The sequence below is a fragment of the Sardina pilchardus genome, chromosome 5 (genome assembly GCF_963854185.1).
Source record: "Sardina pilchardus chromosome 5, fSarPil1.1, whole genome shotgun sequence".
Lineage (NCBI taxonomy): Eukaryota > Metazoa > Chordata > Actinopteri > Clupeiformes > Clupeidae > Sardina > Sardina pilchardus.
The window spans coordinates 22,029,406-22,049,324 of record NC_084998.1 but is presented as its reverse complement, the minus strand read 5'-3'; the positions used below and the strand labels follow the sequence as shown (position 1 = coordinate 22,049,324).

Sequence of the window (19,919 nt, the reverse complement as noted above, 5' to 3'; positions counted from 1 at the left end):
AGACATGTGCCAAAATCTACTTTTTGGGAGTTCCTCTAACATTTGCAACTGAAATTCAGAACAGGAAGAGAGAGTTCACTCTCTTTGGGTGTGACTGTAAACTCAGGGTGATAGAAAGGTTGGGTGGATTTAAAAACAAACTCACTGTCTACCAAAACCCAAGTGCATGTTCTGTAGCATGGTTCTATTAACAGCTGCTAAGACTTTCCTGTTTTTTAAACTGCTGAATCCTCTATTCTCATGTATTTATTTATTCTAACCCCATTTTACAGTGTGCTCTGGCCTTCAAAGTGTCACATACAACCTAAAAGAGAAGTATGACACTTTGAATATCAAGCCATGGTAAAAAATAACTCCCTGTAGAAGAGGTTACCCACATCGAGCCATGTATCTATATAGCTCAAGGCAACAACCTGTGCAATGTAGGATTTGAGCGATGCGTGTGTATGCTGTCCCTGAGAGGTACCAACAGGTGGGCGGGGTATGGAGGTAATCTAATCCCCTGGTGGCACATACTGTGGACCGTGGCATTCTGGGAATCAGAAGGGTCACTGCGTTTACAGCATGAGGAATTGAAGGCACTGGGTCACCCACTACCACCCCCTTTACCGCTCTCACATGTTGGATGGTCGAGTGAGCAAGAGGCACAGGAAACTGCTGAGAGGGAGAAAAACACCCCGACACACTCGCTCAGAGTCTTCTGTTGATTGGTGTGAGCGTGCATGCGTGAATGGGAGTGCGTGTGTTGTTTGTGTTTATGTGTCCCGTTAGCTGGGAAGTACGACAGTGACTTGTGTGAAGCCGGCGACGGCACATGTGGAATCTACGTCACTGAGTATACGAACAGCTGTCCCCGGTGATTAGGACCCCGCTCGCCGCCTCGGATGAAGACCGCTGACGTGATCCGCTCCGCGTCTGAGAACTCTCCGATGTCTCGACGGGACCAGCGCTACAGAAGAGGCTTAAAAGGACGGTAAGCACTTTTCCCACTGAGATGATGTAGGCTACACTGTTATAAGAATGGCAACAACATGAACTCGCTCAACTCAGCTTGATGGTAAAAATTGTGGCACTCATATTTGAAGTGAGTTTGTGCTTATAGGAAGTTGCTTCAAGAAGTGTAGGCTGTCAGATGCACTCGAAAATGCTGTTGACATTTGTTGAAAGTGTTAAAGCCTTTGTGTTTTATTTGTTATCACAATATCTAACAACGGTATCGTCACAATGTGCCAGAACTTGAGAGAGAAAAGTGTAGCCTATACGTCGTTGCTGCAGCGATGGTTGTGAAATCAGCCCTCCGCTAAACATCTGTTGTGAGATGAGTTCACTCATCCTTCCTACCCCGCCTCTACTTTCCTCCCAACATTTTTTTCCTCCCAACATTTTTCCTCCTCTGAGCAGAAACAGATTGCATAACTTCAGAAAGGATGTCTCCCCAAAAACAAAATGGCTTTGGACATCATAGGTATACGTTAAACGCTGTTTTAAAGGGTTTTCCATGAAAGCACTGTAAAAGAGGGTTGAGTTTTGGACAGAGAATGTTTTTGAAAGGAAATCCCTTTGAGTGCTCCAGCAGCCAGGGGAAACAGGCCAGGGAGGGGGTGTAGGGTGTGTTCACATTTTAACATAAATGACTTAAACACACACTGACTTTATCACCCCTTTGTTCTACCACAAAGCCTATCAACTTCCTTTCAGTTTCGTTGTTATCAGGTTTGAGGGGAAAACACACTATTTGGTCAATTAAATGTTTCCATCTAGTAGCATATTGTTTAAATGGTGCAAGCTGGCACAACAAAGTGCAACTGCAGTTATATGAAGTGCAGTGCGGTTGGCACAGTCCAGTACAACACTATTTTCATGTAAGTACAATATAGTGCAATGCAGTTTTACATGCCTAATGTATATTTCCTGCATAAGAACCGCAAATAATTCCTCCAAAACTGATGTTTGATACTCAAAAAAAAATGCAGTTTCTGACACTGGAGTAGTGCAGTTCGTCTCTGTAAGGGGAATAGAGACACCCCATGTTGTAAAAGCACAGAACTTGAAACTGAAAATGCCTTTAGCTTTTGTTTTGGAATTACTCTGTTTGCTATTTAAAAACAAGCAGAAAAAAACCCACAGATGGGCTACATCCTGGCCAGATGCTCTCTGTTGTAAATAGAGAGAAAGAGCACCTGAAATGCCCATTGTTCTATCCCAAACAGCTGGATGTAGTTAGAATATACATGCTTATGTAAGGGTGTCCTCTTTTAAAGACAGCGATCACAGGAGTAATCAATCAGCATTAATCAATAGCTCTGACATATTTACATAAGAAACACTAAACTCAAGGGGAAAAATATACGATAACACCCAGGGGACTGGGGACCCTTTCCCCTGTCAAGCAAGTTTAACCAGAAAAAGTTAAACCAAATTCAGTATCTATATCTGGATGATCATGTAGGACAGAGATATGATGACCCTCTGTGTTTTATAAAGATTTGAAAGACATCAGACTATCACTTTTGAAGTTATATGTGAGCAGACTATTTTAACGATTCATGGGTTTCATCAGTACTACATTTCTGCTTCTTGTCTTCTGCATCTGAATGAATGGATATTACGTTCGGTGCGCTACCAATATGGCGGCAATATTCCTAGAATGCAAGGCTTGTTCCCGAGCCCTATACCACAATATGGCTTTGATAAAGTACCATGCATGTTCATACCAATGCTGAAAGGGTAAGGCTAACAAAAGACACGTTTAGGCATATGAAGGTAGAAATGAGACAAATACTAGAACCACTGATGTCAGAGTGCTGATGTAATCCGTAAACATATACTGTATGCGCACATGAACCAACGCATGAATGATGTGCAGGTGTTATAAGTGACCAGGTGTAATCTGACGTCAGGTGTGCGTGCTGTTCAGGATAGGCGCACGTCATACTTTGTATGGATGACTTGTGCAGTGGTGCATGTTGTGATGTTGCAAGCACAGGGAGATAAATTAGTCAATCGGAATGTAGCCCTCGGGGGGTCATTCCACTCAAGAAAAGTCAGGCACACCCAGACTTTCACTACAAACTTGCACTTGGTTGGAGAAGGCATTCTAACCAGCCAGAACAGCTCTTTGAATTCCCTTAGTCACTGAAATAAGTCTGTGTGATGTAGCCTATATCTCCCGTGTGAGTGGGAGTAGGAGAGAAACAAAGCTGAAAATTAGCTGAAACCGCACACTGAATAACATCTGGGGCGTTTGTGTTAGTGGAACACAGCAGCACATGCCTGAGTGACCAAGATCTGGTCTCTCAGTGATTTTCTCCAAACATCACACACAAGTCATTAGGGTTGCAACAATTCATTGATTACCTGTCTACTATTAAATTATCTAGCTATTATTTGGGTAATCAGTTAATCTGTTTGTGTCATTTTTGTTGCAACATTGGGTGTTCAGTGGAATGGGTGTTTTTTATTTATCAAGAACTGAGTCATCTATACACCTGCATCAGGAAACCAGGTGGCACGGCTCTCTCTGTGGGAACATTGTCGTGCAAAACTTGGCCAGACCTTGTCGAGGGTGGTGGTATCATCTGTAGAGATGAGGTCAGAATCAGTGCGTGTATGCATAGGAAAAATGACAGAAGTTAGACACAGATGCAGGCAGAAGTTGCACCTGTGTTACTAGCAGCAGTACCAGTTTTCTTCTTGAGTGTCCTTGGTAATTGCTTATGTTGCATGTAGATCTATCAATAACCATCATCACCTGTAGGTTGACTAGGATTGTGCATTGTGCCTGAACAAGGAATGCTATACAGGAAACAGACCTTTTTCCATTTCGTTGGTATGTATGTGGTGGGGGTGGCATGGCATTATCAAAAGAGTGGCGTGGTATTTTTGAGTAATGTTCCACATATTCCAACCATTGGTCGGTCCTCTGTAGTTAAGGGGACTTTTTCAGCTGTGGCTGTTGATTGTCCAACCACTTTTCTGTGTCCAACGTCTGAATGTATGTATTGTTCCACATTTTCCTTGTTGTTTCACAAAAGTTTGTTATGGAAAGTTGTCCTTGTTGTTTCACAAAGGTTTTGTTGCAAAAGGCATCCTGATCATATCTGATCAGGGATGTTTCTTCTGTTATGACCAGGCATAATTGCATTATATGATTGCATCACACTCATCGTCACCATCAATATGTTGTTTTGAAGCACTGCAGTTTTGTTATATCCATTGGATTTCAGCATGGAGACATTTTCACAATCCTGCTGACTTGGCAAAACCTCAAGAAACATATTAATTTGAGGTCATTCTCTTACTTGCTTTTGTAAGTGATTTCATAGCCACAAATCCAGAGTAATTATACGAAGGTTTACATAGTAGTGACACATTCAGCGCTTAGCCAGAGCCAGAGCTGAATGGAGCGGACGTATGCCGAGTGTTGTGGAGAGGTTTTTGCAATTTCTCATTTTCATTGGCTGCCTCCTCAAAGTGCTTTTCTGTCTGGCGAGGATTTCCTTTCATAAACATGGATGTGACTCCATTCCCTCGGTCTCCGAGTCTCCAATGGCGTGTCTTTTTATACTTTCTTTGGGAAATATGGTATTGCGTACCAATAATACTGAGCTTAACACAGAAATATAACTCTTCCGCTCTGATTTCTCAAAACAGTTGAGCTCTTCAAGTGTACCCGATGGCAGTCCCACCGCTGTCGATTATTGTTAGTTTAAGGCTGAAAACTCTGTATCCACCCTGGTCATCCAGCCAATTAAAGCATTATGATCTGGTTTGGACTGCTAAAGACCTTTTGTTGTTGCCATGTTGTTGCCTCAGCTGAGCTATAGTTTCTATTAGAGCCCGACGAATATGGGATTTTAAATACCGATTTCAATATTTGAGAATTTCAAAAACAAATGCAATGTAAAAATGTACAAGGTGGCAAATGATCAAGGTCAGACATTATGTTAAATAGGCCTAACAATCTGATTCTGGTATCCATATGAAAGGCTGTTATACAATAAACTCTTATTATGATTAATAGCATCAGATCTTTGTTCCTTGCTATGATTAGCACCATTGATTACTTTCAAGGCGATTTATTGGTCAGGCTCTAGTTTCTATTGCCGTAGTCTGCAAGGTGGGCATCTAAGGGAGTCATTTCAGCGACACCCATTCAATTGTTCCTCTTTCTCTTGGATGTGTGATGCAACATTTGTTATGGTATATTTTCTCAAGCTATAGGCCTACTTGTTTGTAAGTGACTGAGGAAGTGAGAGAGTTATTTAAGAATGTTTAGAATGTGTCATGTATTGCCATGGTATCTCTAATACATACAGACATTACAAAAGAAATGTGTGGTGTTGTGTGTCAGTGGACCTCAGGGTGACCACGGTCTCCCACAGCTATGAGTTAAGCAAAATATTTGTCATGATATTTAGGTCATTTTCAGGTCGGTCAGTGAAACTAACATTTTGATTGACAAAAGATTGACACTGCTGGCCATCTAGCAAGACTGGTAGATCCAGAATATGGGAAACTTAACCATTTGACTCTCATTTCTTCCATGACCCTTGTGGTACAGCCTTATTACCTAAGTGGGCCTTATTGTCCACCAGTCTGTCTCTCATCAGCTACTAAAGAAGTGTGTGACTAAGGCACCACGCCTCTTGCTCCATGCTACTGTGGTTAACTATCTGGTGCATCAAGGGGAGGGGACTAAAAGTAGCTAGATATAGGAGTTCACCCGACACCAGATGTTAAATCCTCAGATTTTAGCAAGATCAAGGAATTCACCAAAGTAATTAACGCAGATGTTAAATCTTAAGATTTTTACTTCAATGTGCCAACATAAGGGACTAACATTTAGACGTTCTGCCATGTGTTCGTCAGAGTCTGGGGGGGGGGGGGGGGGTCATCTTTCTTTGAAAAACTGTCATTTCGTTAATAAATGGGATGTACCATGAATGTAGCGGTGTTGCTTTTTACTTTTCCCTTCTGTGTCAACACACCAGCTATGCTGTGCTCATATTGACTCCATTTGTGCTGTTAAACCTGCTCTCCCAGGTGCTGTGAATGCGGCTCCATTCTGACCCACTGGTACTTTGAGAAGGAGGGCCGGCTCTTCTGCAAGAGAGACTACTGGGCCTGTTTTGGGGAGACCTGTCACGGTTGCTCGGAAACTATCACAGGCCTCATCATGGTAAGTGTAGACAGGTTGCATCATGGTTGCAACACAGTAATTTGTTCGAGCCGCTGACCATCGACTGACCTTTCGTGGTGAGATCTGGTATTAGTAGGTCCTTTTACTTGGTGATGTTAGTAAGTTTGTCAGAAAGGACTGAAATGCTTTGCCCTCAGGAGTTATCTAACATTTGGGTAAGAGGATTGCTTTATTCAATCATTTTAAGATTTTGTTGAAGTTTGTCATTACATTTTGTCCTTATTAGGCATTCATAAGAAGCATGTTTGAATCAGCGTAAATATTTTAGCATAACATCATGTTTTACAGTTAATGTTTTGTAATCGACAAAGGAGGTCAGTTAGGGGTGCTTTAGTTCAATCCAATCTTCTTACGGTAGCACAATGAAGCTGTTTTCCAAGGTTTACTAAAGGATAAAGGCATGATTTACGCAACGAGGTTAAGGGAATTCATAATCTATCAGTTTTCCAATCCTGAAGAAATTCAGTTCAGCGCCATTGTTTGCCTCTGCAGACACAGCAAATGTAGAATTCAATATAGTACTACTAGCTTTGCATGCCTACTACTCTTATCTGCTTACTGATCATGCTAATGCCTGCTTATTACTGACCATTTCTGATATTAATTCTTACACTTATTATTGTGTTGAGTATTTATATTTTCCATTTCACGGCAGCATGCATCACTGTACTGTGTCTGTGGGATAGATACTGTTTGTACAAATCCAGGACACACAAAAAGGAAGAGCTACCCAAAGCACATTCCAACACTTCACTTCAAGGCTAAAAACACAGACTGTTTGTTGTGGAGTTATCTGGATGATAGGGATGCCTGGGTGTTTATGGTGCTCTGCCCTTGAACTAAAGAGTGTTTTCCACGGGAAGAGGGGAGGCTCCTATTAGTCTAGAATAGAACCAGAATGAGAAAATGCTGATTGGACAAACTGTAGTTCTTCTGCTGGTGGAATGGAATGGAGTTTTTCTTCTGCTGAGCCACCCTAATGTCTCCCTCTGTGTGAATGACAGTTTTATGATCTTGTTAAATGAATTTCACATATAAGTCATTAAATATTCCAGTAGTCCATGCTTGCTTCCCCTTGAAGAGGAAATCCCTCCCTCCTTCAAAATGTCACATTTCCTTCCATTACACTGTAGTCACAACATCATATCTTTAGCGGTGACGTCATCGCACACTCCTATTGTTTTTGCCTGACCTCTGACCCTCTTCCCTGTCCACGTCTTCTCTCTCTCCTCTCCGCAGGTGGCCGGCGAGCAGAAATACCACCCGGAGTGTTTTTCCTGCCACCGGTGTGGAAACTGCATCGGAGATGGGGATTCTTTCACACTTGTTTCACGCTCCAACCTCTACTGGTTAGTGGTGCATTTTTACACAAGGACACCAGCGCATCCACAGAGCCTTTACTGACGATAACACAATCAAGGTTATTTAAAGTTTGAGCATGACATTTTTTTTCTCCCAAATATTACAGGAAATTACGTCTTGCTTTGTTGGTTAAGCAACCACAGTGACCGTTGCAGCCGGTCACCTCTGAGTCATTTCGGTTCTTTTTGTTGTCTGCAAATCCTGGCAAAGTTCCATGGCATTAAGGCCATGGGTTAGGCTTATGCCATGATGTGTTGCACATACAGTACTGCCAATGCCAATGGATTTGTTTGATTCTGTTTTAGTTTGATGCCAATGATAGTGACACTCATGACCCAACAAATATTCACAATGGCTGTGTGGAGATTACCACGGGGTCTTAGATTATTTGTAAATCAAGAATGTGTATTTTTGTTAATAAATAGTGGAAATTATTCAATAAAAGTTATGTTATTGGTATCATTAATACAACTGTGAAAAATATGAAGTTCCCCTATCAGAGCCTAACCAAATAATAAATGTATCTGTCTAAATATATTTGTGGTTCTTAGCTTCATGTTCAATGCAGCCCACAGAAAGTATCTATTCTTAAATTTCTGGGGAAATGCCAGAAAGAAAGCTCGGATATGCACAGTGCACAAATATGTTTATTTATTCCTCCCCAAAAAAAGAATCATGTTCACAAACATTATCTTCTTTTTTCCCCATTAGCGGGCACTGTTATTCAACCGCTACGGAACAACGTGCAAATATGGAAGGTCCCACGGAACCGCACACTGTGACCCTGGTCTCCTTCCCGCCGTCCTCAAATGGCTGCAGAAGTCTGTCCCTCCACTTGGACCAGGAAGAAGACAGCGAAAACAAGCACATATTTAGAATATCTGAGTAGGTCTACCGTAATTTCCAGACTATAAGCCGCAACTTAAACATTGATTTTGAAAAATGTCTTCAGCTGCGAGGTTAATACAGTAGATGGGGGCAGTTAATATGGTATTAATATGGTGGTTTTGTTTCATTTAACTTGCATAAAACACTGTCCTGTGGCTTTTACACAATGCGGCTAATACACAGGAAATGACTATACAGTCACGGTAAGAGTAGGATTTTTGGGGCGGTCTATTCATCATATGTAACAGGCTGCTGATGGTGTAGTATTTGGGCTGAGGGCAAATCCTCTTGATCACATCATCATGTCATCCATTGCTTCTCTAGGATGGATGTGACGCATGCTTGTGTGGATGTTAAGGCTCTAGTCCACGTGGGGGATAAGGTCCTCGAGATTAATGGAACTCCCATTCAGAATATTTCACTGGATAAGGTATGCTATGCCATCTCATCTCATCTCATCTCATCTTCCTTCAGTATTACTTTCAGTGAATTGAATTGTAAAGTAATTCTTCTACACTGCCTAAAGTAAGACTGCTAACAGATTCTCACTGAAGCAAGTTTACATTAGCGCAGTTTCAAAATACCACCGACATGTTAAAATGACTGATATCCATGAACAATAATAGCTGGGCCAAAAGTATATTCTACGTTCATGTCATCTTATTTTCATTCCTACACATTGTCTCCATCAGATCGACCTGGTGATCCATGACACAGAGCGTCTGCTCCAGCTCACCGTGGAGCACGATCCTCAGAGCCCACAGAGATCTCCCAGCAGCTCCAGCTCCATCATAGAGGAGGAGCTGGACATTCCCACCAGCCTCTCAGAACCACCTCAGAAGAAAAGCCCTCGCAATAGAGGCATCCTGTAAGTGGCACTTTAGCAATAAAACAAGCACAGTTGGCACAGCTGGTATGATAAACAATAACATCAGGCATAGCATATTGGGGCAATTGCTCTGTCGCTAGTTTGGAGTTAAACACGGTTTTAAACTGGAGTTGGAGTTGGGAGTTGGAGTTTACAAACATAGCGACAGAGCAATTGCCCCAATAGCTTTATGTGATAAATCACAAAGCTGATAAGCTATTGTTAGGAGAAAGTGGTGATGGGTTTCTGGTCTTGCCTGCTGAAAGGCAGAACAGCATCTCTTTCTCTCTCTCAGCCTTCACTCAGTTTTCTCTCTCTCTCTCTCTTTCTCACTCTGTCTCTGTCTCTCTCTCCCCCTCTCCTTCTTTCTCTCTTTGTCCCTCTGTGTCTAGGCGAAGCTGCAGTACAGATAAAATGCAGAGTTCAAATTATTCCGTGACTCTGCTCTCTCAGAGGAGGGAGATCAACCGCTCCCAGTCTGTGCGGGAGGACACAGGCAATGGCACCCACAGGATATTCCGGCCCTCCGACCTCATCCCGGGGGAGGTGCTGGGGAAAGGCTTCTTTGGCCAGGCTGTCAAGGTGAGAGGTTGCATGCACTTGATGAGCTGACGTCAGTTTGGTTCAGTGAGTTTGTTGGTTTCGTTGAATTGAGTTATTAACTAATAGAGTTGTTACAAACATAATAGTAATCCATGCCAAACAAGTTTTTCAGCTCAAATTCCCCCTCACCCTTGAGCTTTTATGCAAACTTTGCTATAAAGGACCTACACTGTAGGTCTTACAGTATTTGAATGACATTCTAACTCATTTCCCTTGATGAATCTCATTACCGCTACACATTTGTGTTAGTTGAATTTCCTCCTTGCTTGTACCATAGTAAGACCATCTATTGATAATGTTTGAAAATACTCTCTTCTATGGAGGGTATATGTAATACAGTCCTAGTATACTACACATGTGAATTACACAACAGAATGAAATGTACTGTACAGTGTGTGAGCATTCCGCATCAAATGAGTTCCACAGTCCCACTAATCAGTTTTATCATATTTTGTTAGAATAACCTTAGATCAACTTTATATTTCTGCCACTGCCTTCTATTACTATTCCAGCTGATGCTTATGGTTTGTGTTTTTTTATTCAGGTAACTCATCAAGAGACAGGGGAAGTAATGGTTCTAAAAGAACTGCTTCGTTTTGATGAGGATACACACAAAATGTTCTTAAAAGAGGTCAGTGAGTTGGAAATAATGTTGTGGTTGGTTGGTGTAGCTGGTGTAGCTTTTACATTACATTACAGGCTGACACTTTTTAACCAAAGTGACTTGCATGGTAAACATTTTATGCTTTTTAAAGCAATTCTAATAACAATTCTAGGCATATTTAAAGGGCAGAGTGCAGTAAGAGTGTCAAAAAAGTAGAGGTGACAAAATTAGTATAATTAAAAAAGGTAGCTGTTTAAACAACATTGTCATGGTTCATGTACTACCAATATGCACAGCATCAGCTAGACTAGCATATGTTTCATGGTGTCTTCAGTGTATGTTTGTGAGATAATGACGTGTGATATATGTCCTTGCATTTGCAGGTAAAAGTTATGCGTTGTTTGGATCATCCCAATGTGCTGAAATTCATCGGCATCTTGTACAAGGACAAGCATCTCAATTTAATATCTGAATTCATCCCAGGAGGGACTCTGAGAGAGACCATCAAGGAAATGGTAAGACCTGAAGCTTTGTTAGAACATTTAGGCTCTTATTTTCTTCCCTACTTCATTTCAAATTCTTTTATGTCTTTATCTTTCTATGTGTCATATAACCATGGATTGTTGTTGCTCAGGACATGTGTACTCAGCCATTTTATGTTTTTTTTTTGCCCCAACAATATCAACTGTATCCATTTCTTACAGGACTGCAAGTATCCTTGGAGGCTAAGAGTGAGTTACGCGAAGGACATTGCAGCAGGCATGGTAAATTATCTGTCCCAGCATCTAACTTCTTGTTAAAGGTCTAGTTCTAAGAAAATTAAATTGAATTGAATGCATGACATTAGTGTAACTTTTTACCATCTGATTGTAATTTGTTCTTCTTTTCCTTCTTCAAGGCTTACCTCCATTCAATGAATATCATCCATCGTGACTTGAACTCTCACAACTGTCTTGTGAGAGAGGTTAGTGAGATTTAATATACATCTATAGACTATTATGCTAACAGTAATTTCCTCTATATTAGACACATTGTGTACGCACCACTGGACATTTGACAGTGTTTTATGCAAATTGAAAGTGCTTACATTTCCCACCTATTACAAGATTTTGTAAAATGCCTCCATAGAGGGGAATGCATTCTTGTTTTTCATTCTTATGTATGATTTAAGCATAAGAATGGAAAAAAGGAATGCATTCCCCTGTATGGAGACATTTTACAAAATGTTATGTTATGATATATGAGCCGGTTGAAGCAGACTTTTTGAGTAAAAGCCTGATTGGTCTTCTCCACAGAATCAGAGTGTGGTGGTGGCGGACTTTGGGCTTTCCCGATGGGTGACCAAAAGTGAAAGCCAGACGAGGCAGCCTCCTAAGGGGAAGGATGGACAGCAGACACCCCCAGACCGTCGCAGGAAATACACAGTGGTGGGGAATCCATACTGGATGGCTCCAGAGATGATCCACGGTATGTCCAAAAGCAAGCAGAGGCCTGATATAAGTGCTTTGAAATGCTAAGAATTGGAGAAAAAAAACTTAGGTTTTGTTGTGTAAATGTTTAGAGAAAGATATCAATGTAATAACATTAGTATGCTGTGTCTATGTGACTCATATTGTATCCTGGTACTCTGTGTGTAGGTGAGAGATATGATGAACGAGTGGACATCTTCTCGTATGGAATCATGCTTTGTGAGGTGAGAGCATTCATTTCAATAGTCATTTCCTGAGTTAGTGGACGAGAACTTGTGTTGTAAATAACAAGTAATTTCCCCCCACAAGGTTCTCCGAATTCATTAAAGCAGTTGAATGCGTTGTTGCCAAATACTGTGTCTACTGAGAAGCGCATTGTTTTTTGCAATGGAGACATTATGACATCAGCACTTCTCTCACGTACATGCCTTTTTCTCCTCTGTGGCAGATAATAGGAAGAGTGGATGCAGACCCAGACTTCCTGCCGCGCACCATGGAGTATGGACTAGATGTGCCTGGCTTTGTGAAACAGTTCTGTCCTGAAGACTGTCCTTCGTCTTTTTTCCCCATGGCAGTCCTGTGTTGTGAACTGGTTGCCGAGAAACGGTAAGGCTTTCATCCTTTGATCGCAAAGCTGTTTTTACTTTGCACAGTACTTGAGGTTAATGATGTAAGCCATTTTATTAACTCTATAAACTTTATAAGATAGTAACATTTATTCAACATTATTCTCTCTTGACCTTTACCACTTTATCTTTGTTTGCATCTCCATATAAATCCTCAAAGGCCAGATTTTGTTACCCTGGAGGGATGGCTTGATAATCTTCTCTTGAACATGGACATGGGGCTCCCTCTCTTGTCCGAGGTGGATGGCGTGCAGAAGGACTTTTGGGAAACCCAGAGACTATGAGGGGAATCGATCTTAGAATTTAAATGTAGGTGTTTGAGATGTTCTGCACTTTTATGTTTGTAAATGATGATGTTCATCTGAAATAAAGTTTTGTATCAAAACAAATAGCCTAGGGTTGTTTTAACTGAAAAAAAAAGATCATGGAATGGAAAGCATACATTTTTACTTGCAGTGTTTATCTTGCCCAAGGTTGAAAGAAGTGGCTTACAATTGTATAAAAGATTTATATATAAATGACTTAAATTCAACTCATAAGTTAATCCAAATTCTTTTTTGCTGAGTATTCCAAATGAGTTTTATCTAGTTGGATGACCCATTGCCACCTAGTGGCCACCCCTCAAATGTAATTATATTTCTATAACACCATCAGCTATAGATGTCGACTCAAAGTGCTTTACATAAAATGTGACCTAATGGATATCTTATGCAGTGGTTTGAATTAGGGGTGTAACAGTACACAAAAAATCAGGGTTCGGTGTGTACCTCGGTTTTTAATTCACGGTTCATTTAATTTTCAGTACAGTAAGCATGTAGGTACTGCTAACCGAAAATCCACTGACAATATTGCTGATGCGCAACGGGAATAGTATCATGAAAAGGCGTCACATGTTTTTGACATTAATTGACTAAACTGACCCGCCACTTAATATGTTTGTGTGGAAACTCAAATTTGAAACATGGTCCACAAGCAAAACAAAAAAACAACTACTGTTGATTACTGTGAAAGACTGCTGTTGTACATTCGATACACAATTTAGTGGTACTTTGTTACGGTACTCACTCACAACGCTGTGTGTGCAGTGACATCTACACTCACCCTTTACTGGGCAGCACATGAATCACTCTTTTCCCAAGGGACAGCTAAAATCAGCGGAAACCAACACAAATCACGCAATAGGCATTAGAAAATAAATATATATATAAAACATATAAAACATATTTGTTTTACCCTGGATGTTGGGCATGATGAACAACTCGTGATTTCTGAGAGTTATGTTTTTTTTAAAAAATGACATTTTAATTTAAATATTCTAAAATAGTAGACCTAAAGAAATCAAATAATTTCATCCGACACAAAATATTTGAACGTCTGGTGTTTGACTTTTTAATTAGAGTATGCATGAGGGGTAAGGGGAGACAGTAAGAGCTGACTGGGGGAGCATGAAGGCAGTAACATTGGTCCAGGGCAGATTAAAAACAGAGGTCATGTCACCCCCTCAGGCCAGCTGAGAGTCCGACAAACCAAAACATTGACAACAGCAAATGGAAAACAGGTCTGTTTTAACACTTCAAAAGAACATTACTGAAAGTGAGGGGGGGGGGGCAGAGAGAAACAGAAAAGGAAAGGGGAGGAAAATGATTGAGGATGAGGGAGAGGAAAACAAAGGAGAAGGAACTAGAGAGAGAAAACAAAAGAAAGAGTGAAGAGAAAAGACAGGAGGAGAAAAATGTGCACCAGGATGTGTTTGTGTTTTTTAATGCCAACATGGAATGTGACAATTGCGTGGGTATATATGGAGCTTGGCTGAGTGGCATTCCATCATTTTGCATGGTGCTGATGACACCAGTAGTCACACTGGAGTTACAACCACGTCTGCAGCAGGTTGTTGATAAACATCAAAACCACTATATGGAACACTTCATAAGTGCATTTTTGGCAGGGAAATGAACACAATCGTACACCTTTGAATGCAGAAGCAAAACAAAAGGAGAGAAGTATATATCCAGGGGTATATAAATGACTCCCATGCTTTAGTCAAACTGTGGTCCAGAAAAGGGGGTTGGAGGGCCTTCTTGGTCAAGTCGGGCATCTCTACTGATCCTACAAGACACATGTAGACACCATGCAGGGGGTTCACTCTTCCTCTAGATTGCCTCCTGCACTCAGAATCTTAAAAAATGCTAAATTCCAGCAGTGCTATATGGCAGAACCACACACACCCACACACACACACACACACACAACTCGTTTCTGTAGAGTTCATTTCTTAGGATGTCAGTTCTAGTTCAAAAGGGAGCGATGTGTTTCTGCCAGTGAGAACTATAAAAACTATACACCTGACTATGGAGATGTCACCCTTTGTTTGCATCAAGGACAAAATAACTGATCCCACTGCAACTACTCGTAGTGATACACTTGTTAGTTACTATTTGGTCTCCAGCAAGGTTGGCCAATTTGGAAAATGTTACTGACTAGTTCACTAGAATTAAAGGCAATCTGTTTTATGGGCAGTCACAACTCGAAAAACTTGCTGAACTTGTCCAATTCTGAGCCAATGCACATTCAATTGAAAATGTCTTTCAAGTCCTTCAGCCAAATGAAATTAAAAGGCAACTGAACACAAAATGATTAGAGGCTCTTGCAACGTCACAACAAGGTAAGCAATATAAATTCATCAGATACACTGATGATGCTACATGGCTGAAAACATGCTTTCCTTTGTTGACATGAGCACAGAGGTTCAGTAGATGGTCTGAGGCCATGGTGATACTGGGAGGAGTCTGACATCCATCTACACTGAGACCTAGTAACTACATACCTGTCCATTATTAAGTTCAACTGTTGGGTACTCAACCTGTCTCCTCATTAATCTTTTAACAAATGAACACTTTAAACAAACAGATTTAAAAAAAAAAAAAAAAAAAAAAAAGGGAAGTGCATAACAGTAGCATAGTCATACAAGGTTTAGGTCAGTAGAATCATATATATTCCAAGTCAAACTATGAACAGGGTGTGTGTTTACTGATGCAAAAATGTTGCCGGGGAGGTCCTCTTCAAGAACAAGTCAAAACCACAAAGCATCCACAGTGGCCTTTCTCCCATATCAGATCCCCCAATTTCTGCACACACCAAACAAATATATATAAAAAAAATAAAGAAGAAAAAAAACAACAAAAAAGGAAAAAGCCACCCCCCTCCTCTGTCTTTGACAGAGTGTGGCTGGGCATTTGTCACAGGAGCACACAGTTTCTCAGCCTGTGCCTGCCTCTGTGTCTCTCAGTTTTTTTTTGTTTTTTTTCCGGATTGTCTGCTTCTATGGAGGACCAGGCTTCGCAAACCTACTATGATGCAGTTCACCGCGAGCCCCAAAACAGGTAGAGCAGAGCTGCGTGTCTTTCGCCCTCTCAGAGAGAAGCGAGTACGCTGGGAAGGGGGGGAGGGGGGATGTCTGTGCGCGCTTCTTTAGTCCGGCATGTCGATGCACAGTTTGGGCGGCGGCACAAAGTACTTCCCCGGACTCTGCGTGATGACCACGCCAGTCTTCTTGCGGAACATGGGGGCAATTTTGGGCGCCTCGTGGGAAGGCATGTCCTCGGACACCTCGTCTTCGTGATGCAGGTCGTAGGAGATGTTCCCGTACTCCCGGAGGAAGGGGAACAGCTCCAAAAGGAACTGACAAAAGTCCTTACGTATGCCAAACCACCCTGTAAAACGAAAATAATAATAAAAAAAAAACAGTATGAATATTCCAGCTCTCTCTACATCAGTGACAGTCAATTATGCCTAAAATTGATGCCTATAAACATTGATTACTGACAGACATCGAAATCTCTGAAGACAAGTTCTACTGAGCCAGTCTGTTTTCTATATGCTGAGAGGTCTTTATACTTACAGTGGTTGCCTCCTTTCTGGCCAAAGGTGGTTGCCATTAAGGTCACCAAGGACACCCACAGAGGCACAAACACCGGAACATAGTTGGAGTTGTAGTGACCATCCAACTTGTGGACCAAGAGAATCTGGAGGAAAGAAACATAATAAACGACCTATGTTGCATCCACGACTGAAGTCTAAGATAAACATTTACTAGTACTGATTGTCACACATAAAAACAGCAAAGTTGTCCTGGATAGAGCGCCCACCTCAAAAGTTAGAAGCGGCACAACAATGGTCATCCAGCTGATCGCCATGGTGATGTGAGTGCGCCGTTGCTCAGCAATAACATCCATGGAGCGGAGGAATAGCACTGACCAGACAATGTAGTAGAGGACCACGAGGCAGAGAAAAGACATGAGGATCCAGAGAGGAACACAGACCACCTGAGGGAGACAAAACAAACTCAACAATGTGCAAGCCAGTCATATGTCTATGCTTGCTCACGATCCCAGAAAATATCAATTGTAGTTAATCCATGGATCCACTTGATTTTCATATCAATAGCAGCTTGTTAGCAGGGATGCAATAACAACTGTATGAAAACTATAGCAGAGTTATGAGGAGATGATTTCAAAACTCACTATTTTCAATAAGTTTTGAAAAGGGTCATGTCCACAACGCACACTTTTACTTTACATGTGAATTGATCTTAAAACGCCCAGACTTACGCATTGAGCATACACAAAACATTAAGCAAGCATAGCATGTCAATATTCTGGTCGACTACTCAATCAAATACCAAGAGGCTTGAGACTTAGGTGAAGCAACAGGTCAAACATCATATGAAAGAATAAATAAACACAAGGGGCATTTGGTTGCAGTATTCCCCCAAAAAACATGAAGTGGCATCCTTCAAACACAGGACATTTCTAGATCATTGTAACCTTACTGGTCAGACATCAATTTCAGTTGTTACCATATGGCTCTCAACAGATGAAAGATCTTCAGATACGAACTGCAACAAATAATCCTTGGTCCATAAGGCAGCAGAGTTTATGAATTAGTTTGAAGCAGTGTGATACTTTATGAATACTGTATGTCTATTCAGACATTACTTTTTATAGTTACATATATCTATACATTTGATAGCACTTACCAGCCAGGGCCAACTGATAATCTTATCCAGCCTCAAGGCGATGAAAATGAACTGGAGAATGTTGACAGAGCAAAGGATCTCCAGCTGGTGACCAAATAAAGAAATGAACGAATGAGTCAGTGAAGGCAGAATAGACTGGAAGGAGCGCTTACAAGCCCTGTGACTTATTTCACTGTGACGAGCCACCAGGGACCGGCACTAAAAGGGGGCAAGAGCACACACTGACCTCCAGGGAGCGGTCATGCCTAAAGCCCCACACGCACGCCGCCACGGACACGGGCGAGACGAAGAAGAGCGGCATGAAGACCAGCAGCCAGAAGTGAGTGCCCCTCTCCACGCGGGCGCACACCAGCACCTCAAAGGTGAGCAGGAGCAAGTGGATGCCCACAGCAATCAGCATGGCCTTGAACTCCACGCAAGTCTCCCCCTCAGCCCTGCACAGCAGCGAAAGAAACACAATGTAGTCTAGATCACAATGCAATATTGTTGTGCCTTTGTATTCTATTCTAAACACATACTGATCTTTCATGGAATCAAATATTAATGCTAGATTAGTGCATACCGGTAGAAGGGCTATGTAGAATGTTGTTAATTTAGTTAGGCAGTGAATATTACAGAACTGGGGTTGACCAAAATAACACAAAAAACTTGGTGTGATGTACCAAGCAAAGTATAGCCCTTTTTTTTAAAATATAATTTCAATGGCTAATTCAAGTGTTCTATTTACGAGGGGCAATCTCATGGACAGACTGTATGAACTATAAATGGCCATGCCATCCCGTAAAGACAAACCTGTACTGGGGGTTGTGGGCCCAGACACCAGTGCCAACTGAGGCACCAATAATGACCATGAGCTTCCATAGCCAGATTGGTGCAAAGACAGCCCAGTAGCTCCATTCAATAATGCCGTCGAGGCGCAGTGACAACAGCACCGAGAACAGCAACAGGCATGCATAGATGAGAAATTTGCTAAAAACATAAGAGAAGACAGTTATCTTAGAATCAGAATCATGCTACATCACGCTGACACACAGACACACAAACACTCAAACCAGCTTCGTTCAACTTCACGTAAAACTCATCATGATAAGTCTTCATTCGAGTTTATCGATCCTGAATTGTTTGACAAACAGCAATAATGTATAACTTCTCAAATATTAACATTATCCAGCTAACTTATCAAGTCATGTCATGACATGTAGCTTTCACCCCAGGTTTCAACCAACGATAACGTTACAGGGCCCAACTTGCATATTTGAAGCAAAATGATCACACCGAGAAAGAGTGTTGCAACACAACCTTTCATGGTGTCAACTACAAAGGCAGTGTATGCCTGTTTTCTACATAACTAAACAAGTGGGTGCTTTCATTCGGTTAACAATAATTGGCTAAGTAATGTAATGTAGCGTACGTAACGTTACTAGCATTCCTTCTATGCTAACGTCAGATGCACATCTTCCAAAGTTAACGAGAACAACCAAACCAAACATAGCAAATATAAAACGTCACCCCACCCCTTTCACTTCGGCACGTTGCTTGTCTACTGTTAATATAATCGAGATGAATTGCTATTACAGAAACAATGTATCGTTGTTGTTACTAGCTGATTGACGAATTAAGTTGACTGTGCTAGCTACCCAGCTAATGGAGAAGCTAATGTTGACATAAACGAATCAAGGCAGGAGAATTGATTGTCGCTAACAAGCTAGCTGTCCATGGTTTAGGTTTCCATCCTGTGGTGACAATTAGCAGCTGAATACTTCTCAAATGCTGTGAGGAGTAGAAGCGTAGTTAACGTTAAACCGTGTTTGCTAACTTATCAGGCACTGTACCACGAAGCTAAGTTAACTGGTTTTGCATAACAGTTCCTAGGAAGCTAACTGAATTTGAGCTAAAAACTAGCCTGCTACAGAGTTCCCAACCTAACGTTTGCTACTTAGCATTAACATAAGCTAATGCTAGAGAACTAAAATATGTAACCTTACCTGGGGTTGAAATCTTGAAAGAAACCCCTAAGATTCATGATTGCGCGTTTAGTCAAACCATTTCAAAGGTTGTGATTATTAGCTTTGGCCAGCCGACTGTCGATTTATCAAGTCAACAAGCAAGACAGCTAAGGTTAGCCAGATGAAATGCCACCGTCCCATAAACACTTGCGTTCCCAATTGGTTTGGCCCAGACTGTGGTTTGGCTAGAACCGCGCTCTAGGTTTGGCCAGCTGTATTTTGTCTCCCCCCAAAGGCATGCAGTGACGTAGGATGG

General features: G+C 41.4%; 2 protein-coding genes across 2 annotated transcripts; one reads left to right on the top strand and one right to left on the bottom strand.

Annotated features, from left to right (window-relative positions):
- Positions 1-465: 465 nt before the first annotated feature.
- On the top strand, positions 466-13,005 carry LOC134079586 (LIM domain kinase 1-like). Its single transcript, XM_062535680.1, has 15 exons — positions 466-973; positions 6,046-6,181; positions 7,442-7,551; positions 8,276-8,449; positions 8,777-8,882; positions 9,145-9,320; positions 9,713-9,902; positions 10,468-10,554; positions 10,911-11,042; positions 11,232-11,291; positions 11,426-11,491; positions 11,823-11,994; positions 12,165-12,220; positions 12,445-12,602; positions 12,783-13,005. Exons 1-15 carry the CDS (start codon positions 885-887, stop codon positions 12,904-12,906), a joined length of 1,836 nt encoding a protein of 611 aa, XP_062391664.1. The 5' UTR covers positions 466-884; the 3' UTR covers positions 12,907-13,005.
- Positions 13,006-13,984: 979 nt separating this feature from the next.
- Positions 13,985-19,843, bottom strand: tmem185 (transmembrane protein 185). Its single transcript, XM_062536941.1, has 7 exons — positions 19,643-19,843; positions 18,450-18,626; positions 17,884-18,091; positions 17,658-17,741; positions 16,768-16,944; positions 16,521-16,644; positions 13,985-16,332 (listed from the first exon to the last, which is right to left on the bottom strand). The coding sequence occupies exons 1-7, from the start codon at positions 19,678-19,680 to the stop codon at positions 16,091-16,093; spliced, it is 1,050 nt and encodes a 349-aa protein (XP_062392925.1). The 5' UTR covers positions 19,681-19,843; the 3' UTR covers positions 13,985-16,090.
- Between the last annotated feature and the right edge of the window lie 76 nt (positions 19,844-19,919).